This window comes from Rhinoraja longicauda, chromosome 4 (genome assembly GCF_053455715.1).
Source record: "Rhinoraja longicauda isolate Sanriku21f chromosome 4, sRhiLon1.1, whole genome shotgun sequence".
Lineage (NCBI taxonomy): Eukaryota > Metazoa > Chordata > Chondrichthyes > Rajiformes > Arhynchobatidae > Rhinoraja > Rhinoraja longicauda.
Window position 1 is genome coordinate 78,248,944 of NC_135956.1, and position 22,896 is coordinate 78,271,839.

Consider the following 22,896-nt stretch of genomic DNA (forward strand, 5'->3'; position numbering starts at 1 on the left):
CCCCGCAATTCGGGGCGGGCGAAGACGCTGCTGCTGCACGTCAGGACGTTCGTGGCTCCCGACATTGAAGCCCTCGCCAGGCAGAAAAAAATCGCACGGCCTATTTCAGGCCACGCCGGACGGTGAAAGGTCCGCAGCGGGCCGACCCAAGCCCCGCGATTCGGGGCGGGCGAAGACGCTGCTGCTGCACGTCAAGGCGTTCGTGGCTCCCGACATTGAAGCCCTCGCCAGGCAGAAAAAAATCGCACGGCCTATTTCAGGCCACGCCGGACGGTGAAAGATCCGTGGCGGGCCGACCCAAGCCCCGCGATTTTGGGCGGGCAAAGACGCTGTCGCTGCCGGAGCTCCCGATGTCGGCCCCCACCCAGGGGCCTGCGAGCTTCCGATATCCACGCGGCCCGCAGCCGAAGAAACCTCCAGAGCCTCCGAAGGCGAGTCGCAGCCGCTCCCGCAGTGCCATCACAGCCTCTGAAGGCAGCCAGCTCCGCAAATGGTAAGTACAGTCCGGTCCGTGGGCTCTGCGAACCAGAGCCTAGGTGGTCCCAACTGGAGGTCGCCAGCTCCAGGTGTTTGACCGATGGTAGGCCGCAGCGGGAACGGAGTCACCACCCAGAAAAAAAGGTCGGGTCTCCGTTTGGAAGAGACAATTTTACAGTGCCCCCCCCCACACACATAGCACACAACCACAAAAAACACTACATCACATCTAAACACTACAATTAAGATTAAAAAAACAACAAAAAACACAAAAGGCAAACGGACTGCAGGTAAGCCGCAGCTGCTAGGGCAGCGCCGCCATTTTGGATAATGGGGTTAAGAGGGAAAGATAGATTAGCCATGATTGAATGAATGGCAGAGTAGACTTGATGGGCCAAAAGGCCTAATTCTGTGCCGATCGCTTATGACCTTGTGACCTTATAACCTTTAAGTTTCTCAGTACCACTGAGTTCCTCCAGCATAGCCACAAAATGCTGGAGAAACTCAGCGGGACAGGCAGCATCTCTGGAGAGAAGGAATGGGTGATATTCGGGCCAAGACCCTATTTCAGAATGTTTCTTCCAGCAGTTTGTTTTAGCATCTGCGGAGATTGCTGGGCAGCTGCATTGCATGTTTCAGTGGAATGCTTTTGCACTCTGTGTTTTTTTTTGTATACTTTACAATTAATGCCAATATTTGTAATTAATTTATATACATTGAATGTGGGTTTATTTTTTTACATTGGACATTTTCCAATCATTCTTTCTTTTTTTCGTATGTCAACTACAACAATCAAAAGTGTCAATTGGTGCTTCAGAGTACCGTAGTTGACGCTTTGCTGCAAATTTTGCCAGTTCCGTAGAACTACCCATGGAGGACGACGAGGACATAAAGCAGCTACCACCCCTTCCAATCATTATTTAAATAACTCTGATTGTTAGAGACAATAGAAAAGGCCTTAGGAAAGCCTCGCAGAACACCTTCGCTCAGCCCACCTAGGCCTACGCCAAACACTTTAACTCCTCCTCCCATTCCCATACTGAGCTTTCTGTCCTGGGCCTCCTCCACTGTCAGAGTGAGGCCAAATTGGAGGAACAGCACCTCATATTTCACTTGAACAGCTTACAACCCAGCGGTACGAGTTTGATTTCTCTAATGTCTGTAACCCTTGCATCCCCTCGCTCTCTCCATCCCCCCCACCCAAGTTGTTGTATTAGGTTCAAAGTCGTCTTGTTGAGTCTCATTGTCTGTAATTCATTTTCACCTAGCCCTCAGCTAACAATGGCCTGTTTCCTTTATCATCGTTAATTTTTTGCAGCTTTCATTCATTTGTTCTATCGCTCTCTATATTACTGTCTATCTCTCTCATTTCCCTTTCCCCTGACTCTCAGTCTGAAGAATGGTCTGGACCAGAAACGTCACCTATTCCTTTTCTCCAGAGGTGCTGTCTGACCCGCTGAGCTACTCCAGCTTTTTGTGTCCATCTTAGGAAAGCCTTGTTGACTTAGCTGTGGCAGCAGCAAGGAGGACAGGATGCCATGACCTGTGTATGCGAAAAGGTTATTGCAACCACAGGCATCCAGAAAGAGGCAAATGGGAGGCATGGCAGGTCCTGAGTGATGCCTGTTCATCAGAGTGGGACTAGTAGTTAAACATACAACATTTTTTAAATGTCGAGGGAAGAAAATGGGAGGAGTGAACAAGTGGAAAGATCTGTTTAAATGGGCAGAAGGCAGGAGAGTAAATGACAAGAGTAATGCTGAATTTTTGTTTGTATAATTATGGTGTAATGGAATCTAATACATAATTTTGCCATCCCCTCTTGTATGCCATGACCGTGTAATACCATTGAAGAGTAAACCCAGCTAACCTTGCCTTTATCTGCCCATATGAAATTCATTTGATGTAAAAAAAAATCATTGGTTGTGGATTTCATACCAGAACAAATTTCCAAATAAAATGTGCAGAGGAAATGCAAAAATTCTGGTATGCATTCATTTCATAAAATTCCTCTCATGGCCTTAGTGATATTCATACCATAGCAAACCACAGTATGTGCTCTGGTATGATTAAGGGGGTCAGCCTTGAAGGAACTTACATTTAAATGACATTTGCAACCTTACACTAAATCCAACAATAAATATTGCAGAAGAAATCTAAAGTTTTACACATTTTGTAAAAAAAAATAATTCAACATTTATCAATTTCATTCAATGTGACTATACATATTGAATGAGCGTCTATGAGATGATGGATCTATGACAGTCAGAAAGCAATTGTTGGTAGTTGTGGCCATAATCTTCTTAATGCAGAATGAACAATGTATCTTGAAAAACTTCACACAGATATTCAGCTCGTCTGAATTCCAGTTCAACGCTCTTTTAAAATGTCATAGAATAACATTAAAAATGTATTGCTAATACATATCATAGTTATATGAAGTTCAAAAAAGAAACAACTGAACTATCTCAATTAATGCATTCCTCTCCATACATGTACCATACATGGTAATACTTCCAATCACACTCTATTTTAATTTCTTTTCATTTATTTTCTTTCATCTATTTATAAAATCTAATCCTGAATGTTGACATAAATTCTATCCAAACCCTAAAGAATAGAGTGTGTAGGAAATAAATGCAGATGCTAGTGTAAATCGAAGATAGAACCCATAGAACAAGATAGACACGCAAGATCTCTGGAGAGAAAGAATGGGTGACGTTTCAGATCGAGACCCTTCTTCAGAATCCCTAAACAATAGAAGCGAATCCCACCATCTCACAAATCAACAAAAAGAAGATTTTTCCACTCTTTACAAAATGCTGCATTTAGGAAAATGTTGTTTTTCTCATTTAAATGTAAGTTCCTCCAGCACTGTGTTTTTTGCTATAGGTTCTCACATCTGCTGTTTCTCGTGTCTCCGTTTTCATGCTCTTTGATAATTACCTATTAATGTTGGAAAAGTTTAAATAAAAAGTCCTTTGGTCAATATTGCTTTGAGATCCAGAGACTATCGATACAAGAGATTTGTTGGGTCCTTGTATTTGCTGATGTTAATTCAACGTTAGTTGAACTCTCCAATAACAGGTTGAGGGCAAGTCGGCTTAGAAGGAGCAGCACGATTTGAATTACAGCAAAATTCACTACAGTTCTTGCTATTTCTTATGAAATCTACTACAAAAGTAACTAATTCACATAAAACAATAATTAAGGTGCTCATGATGTCCAAATGCAGAGGATTCCCAAGCTATAGAAGCCAAATACCAATTGACATAGTGTCATTTAGATCAGAAAGTTGAAAGGCGATTAAAGACAATATGGGAAGAAATGGGCATAATTCACAGGCACTGGCACCAGAACTGGGGAAAGAAGGCAATATTGCCATGGGTTAGGCTTCATTTAAATTGAGCTGGGTCCTGTATTATAGCGAATAGAAAAACTAGACAAGTGGATAAAGATTGAAACTAAAAGTTGGGGAAAGTTTTCTGGGAAAATTTGAAAGTTAAAGAGAAAGGACAAGATGATATTTCAGATATATCAAAAAGATAACCAGATGGTGATAGGAAGCAACATACAAATAAATATAGGAGTATTCTGCCATTAGTTCATTAATTTAATTTATTGTCACGTGTACCGACGTAGTGAAACGCTTTTGTTGTGTGCTAACCAGTCAGCGGAAAGACAATACTTGATTACATTTGGGCTTTTCACAATGTACAGATACATGATAAGGGAATAATGTTTAGTGAAAATAAGAAATGTTGCTGTAAGAGTAAAGATTTAAAAGTGTGGATCGATTGTAATGTGTGATTGCAGATCTGCATGTGTGACTAGCATACAAATAGTTGCCTGGGTTGGGCGCCATCTTGGAATCCCAATTATATTCAGTGCAGGAAAATTGCCAAAAAGGACAAAATTGAAGGATTTTGACCGAATGCACATTTCATTGTAAAGATTTTGATACCTCGAGCTGCACGAAAGAGGAGGAAAACCCTACAACTAAGATTGAAATGAATTCAATATTCAAAAGAGGTAACTTGGACCATTTAATTTCAGAGGTGTGTGATGGTAGCCAGGATTCTTCTTGATTAGAGTCAGTGTCAGGGGTTATGGGGTGAAGGCTGGAGAATGGGGTTGAGAGGGAAAGATAGATCAGCCATGATTGAATGACTTGAAGGACCGAATGACCTAATTCTGCTCCTAGAACTTATAAAATTACGATCCATATTTGTAATGGAGAATGTTTATGCTTAGTAAATAGGCATGCTGCAAAATACAAATTAGGCTTGGATTCGCATTACTTTGAATGTGGCAATCTTATTAAATCAAGAATTGCTGCTGAGTTTTGCAGAGAAAGTTTTCTGGAATAACAACGCTCAAGACCTGGGAATTGTGGCTGAAGAAAGATAAAACAAAGTGTGTATAGAGGTCGATATTTAGAGTTATGAATTAATTCTGAAAAATGAAACGTAAATGCCTATGAATATCAAATAGGACGAACCAGCACACATTATAAAATATGGACATGTCAGACCTCTGTAACACTCATTGAAATTATTAGTACAGTGTGCGACATCACATAAAATTGAAAAACAGAAGGAAAATGGGTTTGAATGCACGTGCCAGGCTGTGATATATCACACACGCACGCAGTGTATGAAATTATGTAATCATGACAACAAAACGATATAATCAGATGATTAGCCCTCAGCAAATCCTCCAAAGTTTTTCCCTGCAATCCCAACACAAATTAATACAGATTATCAGGTAGTCAATGTAACTCCACATAATCCCTTCAATGAACACCTGTATTAGTATTTTCTCACATCTGCCTGATAAAACATATCAGCAGTATAAAGCTTTAGAGATACTGCGTGGAAACAGGCCTTGCAGCCCACCAAGACCGCGCCGACCAGAGATCACCCCGTACACTAACACTATCCTATACACAGTAGGGACAATTACCAATTTTTACAGAAGCCAATTAACCTACAAACCTGTACTTTTTTGGAGCGTGGGAGGAAACCGAAGATCCCGGAGAAAACCCATGCAGTCACAGGGATTGTGTATGTGTGTATGCGTACAAACTCCATACACACAGCACCCATAGTCAGGATCGAACCCCGGTTTCTGGCGATGTAAGGCAGCAACTCTACCGCTACGCCACCATGCTGCCCCATTTATTACTTTAAAACTCTATTGGCATTGGTCAATAGTCTTTGAGCGCAGGTCGGGCAAAGCAGCAGCGAGAATGACCATTGGCTGGACTTGGTGAGTCTTGAGTGCAGGTTTAAAAAGAGGGCAGATGGCAGGTTAGCAGTCTTTGAGTGCAGGTCGGGCAAAATACATACCTTCAAGCTCATCAGAGGAAGGAAGGTTAGGAGTGAGGGTGGGGATTGGCTGAACAATTAGATTGGAAGATCGGTAAATTGGGCAATTAGTAAATTTAGCATCTGATATAAGCAGGTATACTGAAAAATCAGGTTGGTTCTGGACCCCAAGAAAGAGAGTTTGTAGAGTGCCTCCAAGATGAATTCTTAGAGTAGCTTGTAATGGAGCCTACCAGAGAAAAGGCAATTCTGGATTTAGTGTTGTCCAATGAACTAGATTTGATAAGAGAACTCGAGGTAAAGGAACCGCTTGGAGGTAGTGATTAGTTTTAATCTGCAATTTGAGAAGGAGAAGGTTAAATCGGAAGTGTCAGTGTTGCAGTTGAACAAAGGGGACTAGGAAGGCATGAGAGAGGAGCTGGCCAAGGTAGACTGGAAAGGGATCTTAGCAGGAATGATGGTGGAACAGCAATGGCAGGAATTTATGGGCATAATCTGGAGGATGCAGGATCATTTCATTCCAAAAAGGAAGAAAGATTCTCAGGGGAGTAGAAGGCAACCATGGCTGACAAGGGAAGTTAGGGATGGAATAAAACTAAAAGAAAAGATGTACAACACAGCAAAGAGTAGTGGGAAGCCAGAGGATTGTGAAACTTTCATAGGACAACAGAAGGTAACAAAATGGGCAATACGGGCTGAAAAGATGAAGTACGAGGAGAAGCTGGCCAAGAATATAAAGAAGGACAGTAAAAGCTTCTTCAGTTATGTTAAGAGAAAAAGAGTAGCAAAGTCAAATGTGGGTCCCTTGAAGGCTGACACGGGTGAAATTATTATGCGTAACAAGGAAATGGCAGAAGAGTTGAACAGGTACTTCGGATCTGTCTTCACTAAGGAAGACACAAACAATCTCCCAGATGTACTGGAGGACAGAGGATCTAGGGAGGTAAAGGAACTGAAAGAAATTTTCATTAGGTGAGAAATAGTATTGGGTAGACTAATGGGACTGAAGGATGATAAATCCCCTGGGCCTGATGGTCTGCATCCCAGGGTCCTCAGGGAGGTGGCTCTAGAAATAGTGGATGCATTGGTGATCATTTTCCAATGTTCAATAGCTTCAGGATCAGTTCCTGTGGATTGGAGGATAGCAAAAGTTATCCCACTTTTCAAGAAAGGAGTGAGAGAGAAAATGAGGAATTACAGACCAGTTAGCCTGACTTCGGTGGTGGGAAAGATGCTGGAGTCAATTATTAAAGAGGTAATAACAGTGTATTTGGATAGCAGTAAAAGTCCAAGTCAGCATGGATTTATGAAAGGGAAATCATGCTTGACTAATCTTCTGGAATTTTTTGAGGATGTGACAAGTAAAATGGATGAAGGGGAGCCAGTGGATGTAGTGTATCTAGACTTTCAGAAAGCCTTTGATAAGGTCCTGCACGGGAGATTGGTGACTAATCTTAGAGCACATGGTATTGGGGGTAAGGTGTTGATATGGATAGAAAATTGGTTGGCAGACAGGAGGCAAAGAGTAGGAGTAAACGGGTCCTTTTCTGAATGGCAGGCAGTAGCGAGTGAAGTGCCGCAAGGCTCGGTGTTGGGGCCGCAACTGTTTACCATATATATTAATGATTTGGAAGAGGGAATTAGAAGCAACACTAGCAAGTTTGCGGATGACACAAAGCTGGGTGGCAGTGTAAACTGTGAAGAGGATGTTAGCAGGTTGCAGGGTGACCTGGACAGGTTGAGTGAGTGGGCAGATGCGTGGCAGTATAATATAGATAAATGTGAGGTTATCCACTTTGGCGGCAAAAACACGGAGGCAGATTATTATCTCAATGGTGTTAGGTTAGGTAAGGGGGAGGTGCAGCGAGACCTGGGTGTCCTTGTACACCAGTCACTGAAAGTTGGCGTGCAGGTACAGCAGGCTGTGAAGAAAGCTAATGGAATGTTGGCCTTCATAACAAGAGGATTTCAGTATAGGAGTAAAGAGGTTCTTCTGCCGTTGTATAGGGCCCTGGTAAGACCACATCTGGAATATTGTGTACAGTTTTGGTCTCCTAATTTGAGGAAGGACATCCTTGTAATTGGGGCAGCGCAGAGTAGGTTCACGAGATTGATCCCTGGGATGGGGGGACTGTCATATGAGGAAAGATTGAAAAGACTAGGCTTGTATTCACTGGAGTTTAGAAGGATGAGAGAGGATCTTATAGAAACATATAAAATTATAAAAGGACTGGACAAGCTAGATGCAGGAAAAATGTTCCCAATGTTGGGCGTCCAGAACCAGGGGCCACAGTCTTAGAATAAATGGGAGGCCATTTAAAACTGAGGTGAGTAAAAACTTTTTCACCTAGAGAGTTGTGAATTTGTGGAATTCTCTGCCACAGAGGGCAGTGGAAGCCAAATCACTGGATGGATTTAAGAGAGAGTTGGATAGAGCTCGGCTAGTGGAATCAAGGGATATGGAGAGGTGGCAGGCACGGGTTATTGATTGGGGACGATCAGCCATGATCACAATGAATGGTGGTGCTGGCTCGAAGGGCCGAATGGTCTCCTCCTGCACCTATTTTCTATGTTTCTATGTTTCTAATTACAGTTACAAGGAGAAGAGAAATTAGTGGCATGTAGTAACTATAATGTGTGCACTCTCCTACAATTTTTACATTCTTACACAAATACTTCAATGTATCATAAATTGGTAAAGAATGTAACAAAATCTCTTCTGAATTTTTTTGGGGAAGGAAATGATTCTCATATTTGCAATAAGAAGCAAAATGTATATAAATTAAAAAGGTTTTTATTTTTATTCAGCAAATTAAATCTCATTTAATAAAATATGTTTCATGCATTTTCAGAGTATTGTCTTAATGCTTATAATGAATAGAAGTTTTTAAGTAAATATTACTGGTTTCTATATCACAGCAAACATTTGCTACTTAATCATAAAATTTAAAGTAGCACTCATTGAATAGCTTGCTGCCCAAAGCATTATTTGTTGATAAGGAATCTCTGGTTTCTCTAATTGATGTGGATTAAGGTCATTGAGCTACAATCAAACCATAGTCCAGAACATTGAAATAATAAGCAGTATATTTACTGTAAGCTCTGATTAAGAATGACAGAAATATTAAATATGCAAAATGGTGACATAGTGGTGCAGTTGGTAGAGCTGCTGCCTCACAATGCCAAAGACCTTTTTTTTTTTTTTTTTTTCAATATTCAGATTTATTTTGGTGTAAGATACATGTTTGCAAACATTAAGATTTTTCAACCTGGCTGCAATGATCACTTAGATTCTTCCAGGGAATGTGCCTTGCTCCAATTGATCATCCCATTTCTTTATCCATGAATTTGGGCAGATTGACTTGGACACCCTGTGATACCATTCGCAGGGAGCGGTATCAACACCTTTTGCAGTCAGTGCTTTATTACAACGATGGAAGTCCAGATAATTTTGGAAGCAGTTCCTCGTTTGGTTTTGATTGGGAAACCTAGCATCGAAAGGGGCAGTTGTGTACTTCTTCAGTTTGTCCTGGATTGTGTCTGCCATGGTGCCAGGATTTAAATAACTTCACTGTAGTTCAAAACGTTTTCCCCACTCCACACCCGACCCCCCCCCCCGCACCGTCCCACTGGTGCTGTCTGTGTGGAGTTTGTACGTTCTCCCTGTAACCATGTGGGTGTTCTCCAGGTGCTCTGGTTTTCTCCCACATTCCACAGATGCACGGGTTTGTAAGTTAATTTGCCCTCTGTAAATTGCCCCTAGTGTGATGAGAAATTGGGATAACAGAACAAGAGTGAACGGGTGATCGATGGTCAGCATGGACGAAGTGGGCCGCAGGGCCTGTTTCCATGCTGTATCTCTAAATTAAACTAAACTATAACAAATAAGGATGCCTCTTTAAATGTCTAAAGAATGTTTAAAAGATAACCCTCGCTTTTCTAGTCAATCCATGTAATTGGTGTTTTTCAGCTGTGTATTTTTCTAGTAAATCTTTTCTGTACTTTCCCTAAGGACTTCATGTTTCCGGCTGTATATATATATGATATGATTTCCTTCCTGCACTGTGCTGTCCCAAACAAGGCACAATATCCAATTGCAGCTAAGCCATTATTTTGAGGAGGTTTCACATAGCTTGCCAACTTTTTACAATGCTTCCCCATTTAACACAAGATCCTGTATACTTTAGTTATTCCCACTTAAAACATGGTAATTTGCAATATTCTGCATTAAAAATTATTATGAACATAGACACAAAAAGCTGGAGTAACTCAACGGGACAGGCAGCATCTCTGGAGAGAAGGAATGGGTGACGATTCGGGACGAGACCCTTCTTCTGTCTGCCTCACTATACCAGCCAGGCTCAACTTTCCTAAATCGATCTGCATCATCCTCACACTAGAGTACAATTTGGATTTTTAGTTATCTTCAGATTTTGAAATTATGGATTGTATGCTTAAAATAAATTCATTAAAATTTATCCAGAAAATCTGTTGTTCAGGTGCAAACCCTTGAGTATCCTGGGTTTCCCAATGTTGGGGGAGTCCAGAACCAGGGGCCACAGTTTAAGAATAAGGGGTAGGCCATTTAGAACAGAGATGAGGAAAAACTTTTTTAGTCAGAGAGTTGTGAATCTGTGGAATTCTCTGCCTCAGAGGGCAGTGGAGGCCAATTCTCTGAATACATTCAAGAGAGAGCTAGATAGAGCTCTTAAGGATAGCGGAGTCAGGGGGTATGGGGAGAAGGCAGGAACGGGATATTGATTGAGAATGATCAGCCATGATCACATTGAATGGCGGTGCTGGCTCGAAGGGCCGAATGGCCTTCTCCTGCACCTATTTTCTATTGTCTATCGTCTATTGTATCAACATTGTAAGTCTTTCGTCAGACCAGAAACAAACTGTTCACCCCTGTTGTCTAATTCCACTCGCTAGCTCTGCTTCCGTTACTTCTATGATTCCATGGGCTTAATTTTTCTGACAAGCCCGTTACCTGTTGTTCTGTCAAACTCATTTTGCTTGTCCATACACACATCAATTGTATTTCAATCAGCAGTCACTTCCGTCACCTCAACAAAACAAAAACTCAATTCATTTTCTGCCATGCCGGCTGTATGGAAACTGTCACAATCTTTCTCCATTTATAGACGCAAGGAACTGCAGATGCTGGTTTACAAAAAAGACCCAGTGTCCGTAGGTCACGCAGCATCTTTGGAAAACATGGCAATGTTTCAGTTCAAGACAAACGGACGAGGCAATGTTTTGGGTCTGGATCCTTCTTCAGACTCGAACTAAAACATTGCATTTCTATATTCTCCACAGATGCTACCTGACCTGTTGAGTTCTTCCAGTACTTTGTGTCTTTTTTTGCTCTGTTAATATTGGGGAGTGTTCTGCTGGACTGGCCCTGAGTTGAGTTTGGCCCATTATGTGGGTGTACAGTAAGATTTAAAAGGCGACAGTATTAAATGGCTTTACAGCATAAAGATAAATAAATCCTGAGGGCCCAATAAGAGATATCACAGACTGCAAGGCAAGGGAAGAGATTGTTGAGGCCCTGACAAAGATTTTTTTAAATTCAGTCCTGATGCAGATCTCAACCCAAAGTGTTGACCATTTATTTTCCTCCACAGATACTCCACAGTTTCTCCAGCACTTTAGGTGCTTTTGCTGCAGATTGGCTCAGTGGCACAGCTGGTAGGGCTGCTGCCACACAGCTCCAGAGACATGGGTTAAATTCTGACCCCGGGAGCAGTCCAAAACGCCGGATTCTAGAGAGATTGTAATTGCACTAGGAAGATGCAGAGGAGATTCACAAGCATTTTGACTGGTATGGAATGAATTAGTTATGAGGGGAGACTGAAGAGGCTAGATTGTATTTTCTTGGTACAGAGGGGGCTGAAGGCTCCTATTAGAGATATACAAAATTATAAGAGGCACAGATAGTAAGAAACCTTTCTTCTTGGCAGAGATGTGTAAGACCTGAGGGCATTGGTTTAAGATGAGGAGGAAAAAGGTTACGAGGGGATCCGTGGATGTATTTATTCACCAAGAGTATGGCTGGAACATTCTGCCTGAGTAGGTGGTGGAGGCAGGTACTCTCACAACATTTAGAAATCATCTGAATGAGCACTTCAATTACCAGGGCATAATCAGCTCACCAGAAACATTGTAGATCAAAGGGATAGATAGTCTCTTGTGTAGGAAAGAATTGCAGATGCTGGTATGTACCGAAGATAGAGGGCGGCATGATGGCGCAGTGGTAGAGTTGCTGCCTTACAGTGAACGCAGCGCCGGAGACCCGGGTTCAATCCGACTAGGGGTGCTGTCTGTATAGAGTTTGTACGCTCTCCCCATGACCTCCGTGGGTTTTCTCCGAGATCTTCGGATTCCTCCCACACTCCAAAGACATACACGTATGTCGGTCAATTGGCTTGGTAAATGTAAAAATTGTCCCTCATGGGTATAGGAGAGTGTTAATCGCTGGTCGGTGCGGACCCGGTGGGTCGAAAGGGCCTATTTACGCGCTGTATCTCTAAACTAAGCTAAATATACAAAATGCTGGAGTATAGGCAGTGGGACAGGCAGCATCTCTGGAGAGAAGGAATGGGTGACGTTTCGGGTCTGAAGAAGGCTCTCGACCTGAAACATCACCCATTCCTTCTCTTCAGAGATGCTGCCTGTCCTGCTGAGTTACTCCAGCAATTTGTGTCTATCATAAATATTCTCATGTGTAGGAAGGAACTGCAGATGCTGGTTTAAACCGAAGATAGGCACAAAAAGCTGGAGTAACTCAGCGGGTCAGACAGCATCTCTGGAAAAAAGGAATAGATGACGTTTTGGGTCGGGACACTTCTTCAGACATTCTCATTATGTCTACCTCTGTTTATTGGCTTATACAACATAGATTAGTTTGCAAAGGTTACACAAGTCTGGGATTTCTTTATACTTCGATGTCTTGAGCTTTGTGATCTTCTATTGTTTATATTCCTTTCCGACATAATTGCTACAAATTTTTCTCCGCCATCAGAAGCTGCAGTTTCATTTACTAATTTTCAAATTCCTCCACTGACATCCCCTCACAACTATGCATGGATTCACCTATTCCACTGCCTAGTTTATTTATGTCAGACATCAACCCCATTGTCCAAGGGCATGACCTCCCCCTTCCACTCCCTCCCCAACCATCCAGCCATCTCCCACTTGCCTCCGGGCTACAGTTATAAATTGGCCACTGCTTTTAGCAGATTTCTCCTGCTTCTCTACCATTTACCTTCCCATCATCTCACTTCAGTTATGTACCAGGTTCCAAGGATGTAGTTTTGGGAGGGAGGGGGGGGGGGAATTCAATGTCATGCCTGGATAAGTCAAGACAAATTACTTTTCACACAACTGAGAAATGTTCACTTAATGATGGCTAAAATTTAATCTTCATCCAGATTCCTTTCGGATATCAAAAGCCAGAGTTATTTGAACTTTATCCTACGTGATTATTAATGATTGAAAAAATCTATTACCACAAAGCTCTCTATGGGTACGAGGAAAGAAGGGATAAAGTTGCTTACTTTTTTATTTTCTCCAGCCTCTTAATTTGCAAAATGTCCACGCATCTTTTGGCCGGGTTTGATGGTCACAATGTAAGGGTCCATTAAACTGGGAGACGAATATCTCGAAAAAAAAATTCAATGGTTCAATGGTAATTTATTCAATGGTACTTTATTCACATGTATATCGCATGTGGAATTCATCTTTGTATACAGTTCAGTGCAAGCACCACTTTTCTGAAGCACTTAGATACATCTTAGATAAGCATCCCAGATACAGTATAAGTGCATAGTAGTAGTACACTGAGTATACAGAGATGCCAGATTTTGCGGCAATCTCAAGTCCATTTTTTTGTGTAGTGCTGCATCGTTGTGTGCAGCTTCAGGCCGGGTCTGGTCCATTGGATCGTTGCCTGATCCAGCCGAGTCCCAGGCTGCTGCCGGGTCTCCAGTGGCCCACTCCTACAGCTGGTCTGTTTACCGGGCCTCTGTTCCAACTCCCTTCTCTCTGGTCCATGGGGTGAGCAGGGGCTGGTCTCAATGTCCTCCCTCTCCAGTGGGGGGGGGTTTCCTGGTTCCACAGCGGCGAACCTGGCATTACTTAACATACCACGTATTGGTAAATAATATTAAAAGTCAAAATGAGCATTCTATGGGGGAAAAGTTTAAAAAAATTGTGGTGTTATAAAAATAGCGAAAGGTCAAGGGAAGAACGATAAAAGAATTTCAATGATTTTTTGAAACATTGGAATAGGGAAATTAAGACATCCCGCACTATCAGATGCTGTTTTTGGAGGCTCCAAAACTGCTGTGAAACAGATAATAGCTTCAATAAACAGATTTGCTAGTTAGTAGTAGTAGTCTATTTTTTTACTGTCTTGCAGAGTTTTGCATGTAATTTATGTATAATTTCTGTTCAACGGGTGGCATGGTGGTGTAACGGTAGAGCTATTGCCTTACAGCGCCAAGGACCCCGTTTCGACCCCGACTACGGGTGCTTTCTGTACGGAGTTTGTACGTTCTCCCCGTGACAAGCGCGGGTTTTCTCCGAGATCTTCGGATTCCTCCCACACTCCAAAGACGTGCAGGTTTGTAGGTTAATTGGTGTAAATGTAAATAAATGTCTCCAGTGTGCGTTGGGTAGTGTTAGTGTGCGGGGATCGTTGATCGGTGCGAACATGGCGGGCTGAAGGGCCTGTTTCCACGCTGTATCTCTAAACTAAATTAAACTTTTAAAATTATGGGGTTTTTAAATCTATGCCCCTGTGATGTTGCTACAAGCAAGATTTTCATTGTGCTTCTAATTCAAAGAGCTTGTGCATATGGCAGTAAACTTGACTTGTATCAATCAAGTCACGTTTAATTAGAAAATATATAGCATAATAAGAAGCAAATGCTGCAGAATATAATTTCATTCACATTTCCATTTAATTATTGTCCTATTTAAGTGCAGTGAGCTTTTTTATTTTCATTATCCTACTGATGCTTTTCCCCTTTATGCCTCAAGCACAGAACCTACCCACTGCAAGGTAAGAACATCCGATCTTTGAATTTTAAAGTTAGGGCTTGTGACATTCAGGCACTCAGTGAAATGAATGCCTGCATTATGAAGCATATCTACTCAGAATAGAAAACAAATAAATACTTGATTCAGATTAAAAAGTAATAAAATATTTGGCACAAACATAAGATCTTTAAATCTGGCAATTGCAAACTTTATTGTAGTTCCATCCGGAACAGAATACAGACCTGTTTGAATAATATCACGTGAACCTCTTGTACACAGACAGAGAGGTAACTCCTGCACTCCTGCACTGAAGCAAAGTCATTAGGAAAATCTGTCAAAACATGGAAGAAACATATCAGGGGAAAATGTCAGCAGGTTTACAAGCTTCCGGATTTAAATGTAATGAAATAAAACACCCTGGGCACAATCTCTGGCAGCATGTCAGAATAATGATTCTCAGCCTGAAACATGACATTTCAAATTCATCAATTGAACAACAAAACTATCCTGGAGTGGCTTCAGGTCAGTAATTATATATTTTTTTATAGATGAAACTCAGGACTTATCCTTGGCATATCATTTAGAAATTGGAAAAAAAAACTAAACATTGTAACATTTCCTTTTGACATTGTTTTTACTAAAGGAAATCCAGAAATAGGTCAGATCCAAAAAAATCTGTCGATGCTTGATTTGAAAGTGGTGCAGTGACACTTCTGTTTGTGTTGCAGCCTCACAGTTGCAGGGATCTGGGTGTAAAATTGACCTCAGGTGCTGCCTGTGTGGAGTTTGCATGTTCTCATTGTAAACGGTGCTGGCTCGAAGGGCCAAATGGCCTACTCCTGCACCTATTGTCTATTGTAATTGTATGTGTTTCCTCTGGGTGCTTCACCTTCCTCCCACACCCCAAAGGCACGGTGATAGGTTAATTGGTCTCTGTAAATTACCCTTTAGTGCAGGCAAAGGGTAAAACAATCATAAAGGGCATCTGTGAGGGGCAACAACAGATGCCCTGTAGGGTGTAGACCGTAGGGGGGGCCACGGTGACGCAGCGGTAGAGTTGCTGCCTTACAGCGCTTGCAGCGCCTGACACCTGGGTTCGATCCCGACTACGGGCGCCGTCTGTACGGAGTTTGTACGTTCTCCCCGTGATCGCGTGGGTTTTCTCCAAGACCTTCGGTTTCCTCCCACACTCCAAAGACGGACAGGTATGTTGGCTAATTGGCTTGGTGTAAGTGTAAATTGTCCCTGGTGTGTGTAGGATGGTGTTGATATGCGGGGATCGCTGGTCGGTGCAGACTCTGTGGGCCGATGGGGCTAATTCCTCGTTGTATCTCTAAACTAAACTAAACTAAACATGTGCCCACATGCTCAACAAGTAGAATGCAGTTCACTAATCTCAACCAGGTTTTGTTCAAATACAATTATGTGCTGACCATGATGCCATGGTGCCACGGCAGAAGGAATTCACTCACTACAGTAAGATGCTGGTTTGTTAATCTGCTCGGGGGACAATCCACTCAAGTATGGTGGTCAGCATTATGTGCTGTCTCCTTTTATTGGGTGTTGTTTACTGTCTTTCCCATTGTTTTTTCTATATTGATGGCTGCATCTTGCACCCGAGACTCTTGCACCCGTGCAGAACTCGGTGATTTCATGAACTTTACCACTGCCCTTAAATTCACTTGGACTGTCTTTGATACCTCACTCCCCTTGCTTGATCTCTCTGTCTCCATCACAGACTATCGACAATACCTCCTCCCAACATGCCCCTTGTAAAGATGCAGACCCCTACTTTCAATTTCTCCATCTCCACTGCATTTGCTCCAAAACTGAGGCTTTCCACACTCGGACATCCGAGATGTCGTCAATCTTAAGTTAATGTGGTTTCCCCCCCTGCTGTCGGAGATGAATCCCTCAGCTACATCTGCTATGTATCCTGTAGTTTATCTCTCGCTCCCCTCCCCACAGATGGAGAAAGGATAGTTTCCCTAGTACTTGCCTTTCACCCCACCAGCCTCTGCATCCATTATGTCATTTTCCGACATTTCAGCCACGTTTAACGTAATCCCACTACTAGTCACATCTTCCCATCCCCACCCCTTTCCACTTTCTCCCTCCACAACTCCTTGGTTTACTCATCCTTTCCGCCCAAACCGTCCCCTTCCCTGGTACATTTTACTGCAACTGCAGGAGGTGCAACACTTGTCCCTATACATCTTCCCTCACATCCATCCAGGATCCCAGCAGCACTTTCAGGTGAGCAAGAGATTCACATGCACCTCCTCTAACCACATCTACTGCATTCGGTGCTTCCAAAGAGGCCTCCTCTACATCGGCGAGACCAAATGTAGGCATGGCGTCCGTTCCACTGAAATCATGCGCTCGGTCCGCCAAGGCCTGCCGAATCAACCGGTTGCTAATTATTTTAACTCCCCTTCCATTCCCATACTGACTTTTCGGTCCTGAGCCTCCTCGCAAACTGAAGGAACAGCACATTATATTCCACTATACGGTAGCTTACAACCCAACAGTACGGACACTGACTTCTCCAATTTTATCTACACCCACCCTCTTGTTTTTCCCCCATCTCTTCCCATTTCTTACCTTTCCCTTCCCACGTCCCCTGTCCTTCAAAGTAGACACTTCGTACATCTTTCCTATTCAACAGCCTCAGAGTATTCTCAAGCACATAGCTATATTTAATTATTTCAGTCTGGAAAAAGGTCTCGATCCAAATCATTCTGAAGAAGGGTCTCGACCGGAAACGTCACCCATTCCTTCTCTCCAGAGATGCTGCCTGTCCCACTGAGTTACCCCGGCATTTTGTGTCTACTTATATTTAATTGCTTCTTTTTAAAAGATGTATATTTTAACCTACATTCTTTCTGTCTTTTCAACAGTGAGGTGTAAGTGACTTATCAAAGCTTGATATTTTACAGAAAGAGTGGTGGGTATCAGGAATGTTCGACCAGGGGTGGGGATGGAAACAGATACAATAGTGGTTTTTAAGTGGTACATAAATATGCAAGGAATGGAGGGATATGGATCATGTGCATGCGGAAGGGATTAGTTTAATTTGGCATCATGCTGGGCAAAAACATTGTGGGCCAAGAGTTTGTTCTTGCACTGCATGTTCTATGTTTTATGACCTATATATATTTATAACCATTTTTTTCTTCCTGATCTCCTTAAGTTTCATCATTGAATCAAATTTTGGTTGATTCGTTCTAGATTTGAACACAGTAAAGAATCTGTTTCTTTATCTGACTTGCATGGATTTGATACTTCATTTCGTGGAGAATGCCATGGATTCAATTCAGACACAACTTCATGGTGATTGTTTCACCATCCAGACTGGAATCTCATCTACAGCGAGCATTTGATCTCTACTGGGGCCATAGTGACATGGACTTCGAGAGCACTAAAATAAGCCCTTTGACCCATCAGGTCCAAGTCAATTATCCATCGCCATTTACCTCTCCATTTAGATAATGCATTTAAAAAAAATCATCTTACCAAAGTGCACGTTCATCAAACTTCCATTAAACTCAATTTTTCCCAATCCATATCCCTATTGCAGAATCACAATATCCTCATCACAACGTGCCCTTCCACCTATTTTATATAATTGGCTAACTTTCGAAGCCTTACATTTTGCTTCCTTCTCTAGGTTGTGGATGTAAATAGCAAACAATTGAGGGCCAAGGAACTCTCTCTGGGATGCTCCACTAGTTACATCTCTCCCAACTGAAAAGGACCTATTTATTCCAACACCTTGTTTTCTGTGTGACAGCTACTGGATTTCAATGCTCACTAGCACACTTCCTACAATACCTTGGCCTTGGCCTCTTAATTAATGTACCAGCCTCATAAGTGGCACTTTGCCAAATGGTCACCTCTTCCTTTTCTCTGACCCACTGAGTTACTCCAGCTTTTTGTGTCTATTATTGGTTTAAACCAGCATCTGTAGTTCCTTCCTACACTTGTCAAATGCTCTTTGCAAAGCTAAAAATATCACATCTAGAGCTTTCGCTTGATCCACTCTCCCTGTCACCTTGTCAAAGAATTCAAGGACATTTGTCAAGATTGATTTAGCTTTCATGAGTGGAGTAAATCAAAAACTGGCCACTGTTGGAAACAAACTCTCCAGGTCTTCCATAATATGTGTATGTGCCAGGGAGTGAGTTTAGTATTATACAATTCAAAGAATAAACGGACTTGCAAGTTCCCTCTGCTGCACAGTCAGATTCATTCATTATATGAATATTGTGCCAGATGTGCTTCATTTATTATATGAATATTTCATTTGGTGTGATAGTCAACATGCGTTTGAAATCCTATGATTGCATTGTTTTGATAGGTTTGTATGAAGAATGTTAGGAAGGGTTTTCTTCCTGAGAATAAGCATGAAATAAATACAGAATCTAGAATAATCAAATTAAAGAACCTGAAAGAGAGACTAGGGAAACAAAGTGCAGACGATAGATAATGGGTGCTGTGACATCACTCCCTCTCCCCCCACCACCCCCACCCCACCACGCCCACCCACCCCCACCCCACCCCCACCACCACCTCCCACCAACACCTCCCACCAACAGAGAATGACCTTGATTCTCATGCAATTGTCCACACTATTGACACAGCAGCTACTAATTCATTTTTCTGAAAATTAGCAGCTGTTCTGAATTACCCCTGGCCGTGTAAACACTGTGCACTTGCCTACTGCTAATCTGTTGTGGAGCAAGCCCCACCACCTCCAGGGTGCAGATTTAATTTTGCTTTGCGGCACGGTAATTTGATTTATGGCAATATAAAGGGAACCAGCTCCATGGGAACGTGTGACATGACACAAAAGGCAATGTGGTGAGATCCAGCTACAGTACATTACCAATTGACTGTGGTACCAACTCCGAGAGTCACTCTGCCGATGCATGTTTTCTGTGTATCCTGACCCAATGGAGATATCTATCACCAAGAATAGGCAAGGATCCATGCCAGTCTATTTGATATCAATCCCTGTACAAGTTTCCATTTTCTCCAGCCCAACATCTGCACTCATTATCTGCTTCCACCCATCTATACAACTTCTCTATCAATAACAGAACTTCTCTGAACACTTTTAATCTGTATCTGTACCAAATCTCTCACAAACGTCCAATTCAAATTTGGGTAGAAACTCTGGAAACAGGAGCAACTCCTGTTCAACTCCAGGGTCACTGCTTGAACCTCTATCTATCCAAAGATGTTGAGGCCCAAATTCCTGATCTCATTTCCATGTCCCATAGATGATTGACCAAATCAAGCAGGATTCACATCTCCACCATCAAGCCAATCCCTGAGAGTGGGTCAGGTCAACACTGGTAATGGGGCAGATTAATTAGTGATTGGGTTGAGGTGAGGCATTTGACAAATCTATGGTCAGATTGGTGAGGACAACCACTATTTGTTCGGATGATATAATTAGCACACAAGCGGGCAGTTGCCATTAGAGCACACATTCCTCCAGCTGGAGAGTGACAATGGGAATGTGTTGGGTTTGTGCATTTTCATCTCTTCTCATCTCCATCTAATTTTAAATCCATGTGTTTGAAGGAACTGCAGATGCTGGTTTATACCGAAGATAGACACAAAATGCTTCCTCAGAAGAAGTGTCTCGACCCGAAATGACACCCATTCAATAGACAATAGACAATAGGTGCAGGAGGAGGCCATTCGGCCCTTCGAGCCAGGCCCGCTATTCAATGTGATCATGGCTGATCATTCTCAATCAGTACCCCGTTCCTGCCTTCTCTCCATACCCCCTGATTCCGCTATCCTTAAGAGCTCTATCTAGCTCTTTCTTGAATGCATTCAGAGAATTGGCCTCCACTGCCTTCTGAGGCAGAGAATTCCACAGATTCACAACTCTCTGACTGAAAAACGTTTTCCTCATCTCTGTTCTAAATGGCCTACCCCTTATTCTTAAACATTCCTTCAATTTCTGTTCATCACCCATTCCTGTCCCACTGAGTTACTCCAGCATTTTGTGTCTAATTTTAAATACAGACAGGTTTTGTGAGAGGCATTAAATTAAGCACTCTTGTCTCCATTTTCTCTCTGAACAAAGTTTTCAACTCCATATCCTGTCTGTCATTGACATTACTTCTATTCACTTCCATAACACTTCTATGTCAATTCTTCTCCTACTGTGACCCTTAAATGAGCCTTGTCACCTCTGTAATGAGTGCATTTCCCAGGGTGGTACTGCATCAAGGCACAAGGCAACATAAATACCATTAAGGGCACTCTTATGCTCAGTAAAACTATTAAGCACATAGTGCTAAGTCCAAGGAAAAATTGTTGACAGTTAGATTATTACCCACATGCATTTTTGACCTTTGAAGTATAACTGAATATTTGCTGTTTTAAGTAAAAAGAGTTCCCGCTGGTTGGATGGAGAAAGATTAAAGGTGCCCCATGAGAATATCTCTGGCAGAGTTTTGTTGCCAAATAACAGAAAGTATTGTGTAAGAAGGAACTGCAGATGCTGGTTTAAACCGAAGATAGACACAAAAAGCTGGAGTAACTCAGCGGGACAGGCAGCATCTCTGGAGAGAAGGGATGGGTCACGTTTCGGGTCGAGACTGAAGAAGGATCTCGACCCGCAACGTGACCCATTCCTTGTCTCCAGAGATGCTGCCTGTCCCACTGAGTTACTCCAGCTTTTTGTGTCTATTAACGGAAAGTATTGACAAGTTAACAGAAGGATGCTCTTTCTGTTGTTGCACATATAAATTCCACAGCATGCATAACATAAACCCACGTCTCAAAGACCTCAAAACTCTTTTCAATTATTTTCAGGTGGTGAAATGATTTCGATTTTTCTTGGCGTTTAAGCTAGCAGGGTGCTGATTGTTTAATGATTTTTTTTTAAGGAGAATTTTAATTGGCTCTGACAGATTTCTTATTGAATTTCTTTGAATTCCCTTCTGAAAACACACAAATCTGAAATAATTATTACCTTTATTGAATAGAAAATGTGGCTTAAATAAAATCAGCCTGAATCAGGCAATTGCTTTTCTTATGTAGTTAAATCTGACCCGTGACAATGTAACATTTTTATCCCTCCAATTTTTTTTACCCACATTTAAAATGTGAGCTAAAATGAAGTCCAGGTAATCCTTGGCGTAATCCAAGATGCCCTGCAAAATTATCAAGACTGAAAACTGAACATTTCACGGCACATGATTTTTCAGGAAGATAGGCATAATGAACAATGGAGTGGAGTAGGTAGCCCTGATAATAAAGGATGACATTGAGGTAGTCATAATAAAGGGTCTTGGCTCCAGGAAATGGGATCAATTTGGATGGATATATGGAATAACAAAAGGCAATAAACATTGATGGAAGTGGGCATTAGAGCCTCTAGGTACAGTTATACTGTTGGACAGACTGTCATTGAGAAGTAACGGGAGCTTGTAATGAAGGTTAATGCAATAATATGATGTGCCTTTGTCTTCACAGAGACTGGGAAAATCAATTTGACAAATGTAGTCTTGAGGGTATGGACATGGAGTGTTTTGGAGATTGTTTGCCAGAACAATACATTGTGTACTCAACCAAGGGAAATTGTATTTTAGTTCTGGTCACATGTAACAAAACAGAATAAATTAGTAATCTCATGGTAAAAGATCCTCTGAGGAAGAGTGATCAAAACATTTGGAACTTCACACTCGGTGACAAACTCAAGCTTGAAACTAGAGTCTTAGACTTAAATAAAGCCAATTACATGCGCATGGGAAAGAATTGGTCCTGGCATTGCTTTATTATTGTCAAGGATAGGATACAGTGAAAAAAAAAACAAGGGAAAATCAAACCATATGTGAATGCAACAGGTAGTGCAAAGGAGAAAATAAACAGAGTTCAGAGTAACGTTTTACAGCCATCAAGAAAGTGTAGATTGAGAAGTGCGAGCGCAGCAGTCAGGTAGATGACAAGAACGGCGATGCATTCTTCGCAAAGAGAGGTCCGTTCAGTAGACTGATAATTGTGGGGAAGAAAA

General features: G+C 42.0%; 1 protein-coding gene across 1 annotated transcript; it reads right to left on the reverse strand.

The window, feature by feature from the left end:
- Positions 1-9,044: 9,044 nt before the first annotated feature.
- Positions 9,045-9,392, reverse strand: LOC144593213 (cytochrome c oxidase subunit 6B1-like). Its single transcript, XM_078398713.1, has one exon. It carries the CDS (start codon positions 9,352-9,354, stop codon positions 9,094-9,096), a length of 261 nt encoding a protein of 86 aa, XP_078254839.1. The 5' UTR covers positions 9,355-9,392; the 3' UTR covers positions 9,045-9,093.
- Positions 9,393-22,896: the final 13,504 nt, after the last annotated feature.